The sequence below is a fragment of the Schistocerca serialis genome, chromosome 1, assembly GCF_023864345.2.
Source record: "Schistocerca serialis cubense isolate TAMUIC-IGC-003099 chromosome 1, iqSchSeri2.2, whole genome shotgun sequence".
In the NCBI taxonomy this organism is placed as follows: Eukaryota; Metazoa; Arthropoda; class Insecta; order Orthoptera; family Acrididae; genus Schistocerca; species Schistocerca serialis.
In genome coordinates this window covers 435,551,922-435,557,543 of record NC_064638.1, presented here as the reverse complement: position 1 = coordinate 435,557,543, position 5,622 = coordinate 435,551,922, and the positions used below count along the sequence as shown (strand labels likewise).

Here is a 5,622-nt window from a genome sequence, read left to right as displayed (position 1 = left end):
CACATCCCCTCTCTTCTTTTGGGAAGTTGATTTCCCCACAAGCTGTAGACCTGCAGCAATATTAGCTTGGAAGTGCAGGAGCGACATCTTTGAGGTTTTGCCACGTTGGACCACATGACATCGGTGGAGTAGCCATCCATTGACAACTGCTACAGACTAACACCAGTACACAATGCTCATATACCACTTCCGTGACCTCAAGTTGATACGGTATAGTTCTATCAACATGTCAGCAATGTCCCCCCCCCCCCCCATATGTTTGTTGTACTTTACCACTTTGTAAAGTCTAGGTACATCAATGAATTTCTTTTCAGAAACAGAATAGCGTCTACGTGTTGCCATGGGCTCAACACAAGCATATGTTGACACGAAACGTATGCATTTTCTGTCAAACCAGCGTACTAAAGCTACATTGTTTGCTGTCTCCACTCTCCAGTCACAGGAGCCACGTCCAGTTTTCTTGAGCTCCACTTCAATTTTCAAGGGACATTTTCCCATCCTGTCTGCCACAGAATTCAATGCCCCTTTCTTTCAGTGCAATTGCTAATGGTATAGACGAAACCCAACTATCAGCAAACTCTTTGAAATGCTGTTTCTCTGCCAATGTTTCCATCAATGACAAAACAATATCCCCAGACAAACCTAATCCTCTATCACTGCAGGTGTTTTTGCCAACATAAATTTCAAAATCATACATCATGCCTGAAGCACCAGCTCTCGTAAAATATTTGTAGCCCCACTTGTGAGGCTTATTTCTTACGAACTGTTTCAAACCGCTTCTACCCTTGAATGGTATTATCTGTTCATCAACAGCTTGGTATTCTTCTGGAGGGAGTGTCTTCAATGATGACTGCAATGCAGGTAAAAGTGGGCGAACCTTGAAGAGTTTGTCACTATTACTATTAGCTTCAGGCAAGTCTTGATTATTGACAACATGAAAATACCGCAGTAGCTGGAAGAAGCGAGTTCTGTTCAACACATCAGCTATTGGTGAATACCTATACTCATTCGACCAGTATAAATGAATGGAAGGCATTTTGATTATGCCCATGTGCAGTAAAATACCAACAAACTGCTCCATTTCATTTTTGCTCGGCTGCAAAGAAACTGAATCTTTTTGCAAAGCATAGATATTGGACTGCTCAGCAATGAGTTCAAATACGTCATCATACATAAATATTTTATAATAATGCAAATGTGTCATTTCCTCTACTGGTGGTGGTGGAAGTGATCCATTCCATTCTGTGTCTTGTACCACAAAATCAGTTTTTCTAAATTTATAATCACTACGCTTACATCTATGTTTCACTTGCTGCTGCTGCTGCTGCTCACGTGTGGACGGTGATCCTTCATTTGTATTGTTGTCGCTTACATCTGATTTTGGCTCAGAATCAATAACTTCACCACTCCTGACTGCATCAGCCTGAAATGTAAAGATATTGACGTCTAAAATACATAATTATACTTATACTTATGTACTTTCTCAATATTGTTACTTCTGTTAGTGATCCCTACCTTTGGAAAATCATATCTGTCTCTTGCTCTTCTCTAATTGCCGAAATTTCAGCTCCATCCTCCTTTACCACCAACTGAATGAAATTCAAGACAGCTGCTTCGGAAATAGGTTGAGAACTTTCATCAATTTCGACAGTTTCATCTTTATCTTCGTCCCCAACATCTGATATATCCTCATCAGGGACATCAATGTATGCATTGAACTCATAATCGGGTAAATTCATAATATATTCTAGGTCAGCATCGGTCAAAAATCCAGACATAGTGACGCAATATTTAAAAAGTGTCTAGAATGTGGTTTTATACCTGCAAAGCAAAATTTCAAACACGTACATCAATAGATTTGTAAAGCGAGGCATTATATTACGGAATTTCCACTCAATTCCACTGTTGCTTTGAAGCAACATAAGGTTTTTCGCAGTTTATCTTATCTGGAAATCATTATGCAAGTCAAATGCATGATATACTTATGCAGGAGGGATTGTCACAACACATGATAATTATTTCACTGTTAACGGAAGTGCAAAACTTACGAATTTACGCGTTTTTTATCATCAATTGTTCACAATGAAGACTGCAGCAACTAGTCACGGCCGGCCGCGGTGGTCCAGCGGTTCGAGGCGCGCAGTCCGGAACCGCGCGACTGCTACGGTCGCAGGTTCGAATCCTGCCTTGGGCATGGATGTGCGTGATGTCCTTAGGTTAGTTAGGTTTAAGTAGTTCTAAGTTCTAGGGTACTGATGACCACAGATGTTAAGTCCCATAGTGCTCAGAGCCATTTTGAACTAGTCACTCTCAACATTTGTTTCCTTCTTCCCGCGCGTTAGTTCCTGCCATTTGTTGTCAGGAACAGTCACTACTGGCATGGAGCTTCAAGTAAACAGTGGCAAAGAGTAGTTAAAATCGGTTTGATGCAAAATACATCTATGGAAAGACGATGTTTCTTATAAGCTACGCTGGTAAAGAAAGGGCTAAGGGGTTACAGTCTTTTTAGATTTTCATACTCTGATACTTGATTCGCGCATCAACTCTTATATTAATTCTAATGTTTTATTGATATGTTTATTCTTCAGGAAGATTTGGTGCGTTCCCTTGGATGATACCGATCGTAGAAACATTCGAAACACATGTGTTCCGAACACCACAAGCATCGCGCAAAGACATGTTTATTACAGTAACATTACTTCGTGTCGCTCTTACTCGGGAGTGTAATGTCGTTAACACTGGTGAAGATTTCGTGCATTGGCCCTAATTTTGCGGCATACCATGCGTAACGGACCACTTTCCCGAAAGTAGGCTCTTGCAGCAAATTACGACTGAGGAACACTACAGGAATTTCGCGGGAAACAATTTATAATGATTAAAAAATAGTTCAAATGGCTCTGAGCACTATGGGACTTAACATCTGTGGTCATTAGTCCCCTAGAACTTAGAACTACTTAAACCTAACTAACCTAAGGACATCACACACATCCATGCCCGAGGCAGGATTCGAACCTGCGACCGTAGCGGTCGCGCTGTAATGATTATCTCGTTTCCTTAATTCATTCATTTGACATACAATTAGTAGACGATTAAGGACGTTATATCACCATACACTGGAAAGCATTCGTATAGCAATCTTCTACAGACGTGGGTATACAAATGAGAAACAAAGATAAACGTAAGAACTGTGTTTCGGACAAATGGCTCAAAACTAACAGGTCACGATGTTAACCACTGTGCCACCATTTCGTCTGAGGATATAGTGTGGTAAAAGGCATATAAAGTACCTGAAAATAACTCGAAAATCTTTGACCCTCGTTTACTACAGAAACGATCAAGTATCTTCCATTGAGGGAAATTTCTAAGATGTCGCGTTATGGCACTTGCCATGTTGATCTCTTAAGTCACTCATGTGGATAGTTGTTCTCAATTCGAATTCTAGTATATTTACTTTCTTTTGTGAAGGAATTTCGAGAAACCGTGTTAAGTAACTGATTTAGAGGTACTGTAATCACAAATATAACCACTGTTATCGTGCAGTGAAGTTATTGGTCTTACAAATGGTGTAATTTTGGGTTTTCCTGCCAAAATTCTTAACAAAGTTTCGTTTTGGGCACTATTAAAAGCGTCTCTAACCGAAGTTCATGATAATTTTCGAGCCTCTGTAAAACTTCGAAAATCTTGGGAGCTTTGCGTTCTTTTAAATTTAGTATGATTCTTTCGTTGCTCCTGCTACACTGTTCTGACGTATTTTGTGTATAACCTCTTTTCAGCTGATTTATCTTCTGTCGATGCTATGTCTTTGAATTTGAACTGCATCTGGTCTGTGGTTACATAGTAAGACTTGAAGGCGTGAAGACTTCAAATGGTTCAAATGACTCTAAGCACTATGGGACTTAACATCTGAGGTCATCAGTCCCCTAGACTTAGAACTACTTAAACCTAACTAACCTAAGAACATCACACATATCCATGCCCGAGGCAGGATTCGAACCTGCGACCGTAGCAGCAGCGCGGTCCCGGACTGAAGCGCCTAGAGCCGCTCTGTCACAGCGGCCGGCGAGTGAAGACTGTCTCTGCATCAAGTGAATTTTTATCTGCTTCTTTAGATAGTTGTATTTTTGGTTTCTTTTTGGAGATTTTGGATTTTTACAGCACAGAATAGTGCTTCCGATGACACCTTATCGCTGTTAACTTCAATGCAGAAGCCCATACCTGTTCAATATCAAAGTGTCCCAGGTGCTGAAACCTACCAGGCCAGTCGACTAACCACATCACTACCAACACTAGGTACACCTCTGACGAGTCATCAACGGTCATCATAAAATTCGGAGTGGGAATGAGGACGCTCCAGCAGTCAGCATGAGACCGTTTTGCGCTAGCCAATGCAGCTGCTGAGTTGACTTGAGAGACGTCAGCTAGAATTCAAAACGTAGCTGAACGAAGCATCAGCAATCAGCTAAGGCCAGTGCAGAAGAATGATTACTTGCAAACGCTGTGAATAAATGATTCAATTCTAATAATATTTTACTAGCGTCAAAGACGCATCACAGATTGCCAAAGGCTATCATGACTTCCTGCAGACGTGTCTCCGCTCCGTCCCTCTGTAAATTCGTGTAGAAGTGTGCATTCCGACGTTGTCATCAGAGGATTTGGCATTGGAAGTGTTCTTCTCGAATGCCTGGAATTTAGAGGCGTGGCCTGTATCTACAGCGTTCACACACCACAGCAGTAACCACAATCTGGTAAACACAAAAGATTTTTTTCTTTCCATTGTTAAGATATGGCATAATTTAGGCATACTGATTGGCATGGTATATCTCATGCATCTTTTGTGAAATCTACAGGACCTGTTGCTTTATCAGAATTCAGAGGGGATTGCAAAGCAATATACTTGGTACCAATGAGACGCATTATTTGTGATTTAGTGGTACATGGTGAATCATGCATTAAGTTCGTACCAGTAACTTTTTCTACGTATAAAAGTTATGGTCATGCAGCACACAAATGTAGTGTATGTTACTGGGCGATGATCAGACTGAAGTAGTTGAATGTAGTTTCGTACATTGTAATTCGTGTTTTTCTTGTTTGGTACATGTTGCTCTGTTTGACGCAAATATATTTAGTGTATCCCGCCCCCCTAGTTGAATCTTGGATGCGTCTGACTGCCACGCAGTGGGACCCAGTTCGATTCCAGTCTGGGCAGGAGATTTTGTCCGCTCGGGAACAGGGTGCTGCGATCTCCTCATCGTTATTTCAACGTTACCGATGCCCAAGTTTCCTACTGTCGTGTCATCTGAAAAGATTTATAACTCGGTGGCCAAACTTTTCCACTTTTCCTGGCCATCAATGCCACACATTCATTTCATTTCATTTTCAGTATAATTGCTATCCACAAGGTCAGCTCTAGTGGTGATAGTATAGCTGCTATAACTGAGCAAGTGTTAGAATTGTTAGAGGAGAATGCTCAACAAAAGTCCACTCACGGTGATTTGATGGCTCAGTTAGAAACATTGCGGGCTGTGCAAGAGCTGCAGTCGGGTTCGAGTGAATTTAAATCGCCTGTAGCAATGCTCCACTTTTTAGTAGATTCTCCAGCAGCTAACCTAATCCCTCTCTAGC

At 41.2% G+C, this 5,622-nt stretch overlaps 1 protein-coding gene across 1 annotated transcript; it reads right to left on the bottom strand.

Annotated features, from left to right (window-relative positions):
- Positions 1-472: 472 nt before the first annotated feature.
- LOC126481887 (piggyBac transposable element-derived protein 3-like) lies at positions 473-1,778 on the bottom strand. Its single transcript, XM_050105879.1, has 2 exons — positions 1,584-1,778; positions 473-1,423 (listed from the first exon to the last, which is right to left on the bottom strand). The coding sequence occupies exons 1-2, from the start codon at positions 1,776-1,778 to the stop codon at positions 473-475; spliced, it is 1,146 nt and encodes a 381-aa protein (XP_049961836.1).
- Between the last annotated feature and the right edge of the window lie 3,844 nt (positions 1,779-5,622).

Excerpts from the sequence above, each read along its gene's own strand:
- LOC126481887 (XM_050105879.1), bottom strand. The coding sequence starts at position 1,778 with ATGTCTGGATTTTTGACCGATGCTGACCTAGAATATATTATGAATTTA. Across the intron at positions 1,424-1,583 it reads TGAATTTCATTCAGTTGGTG|GCTGATGCAGTCAGGAGTGG; the intron begins GTAAAGGAGGAT and ends TTTACATTTCAG.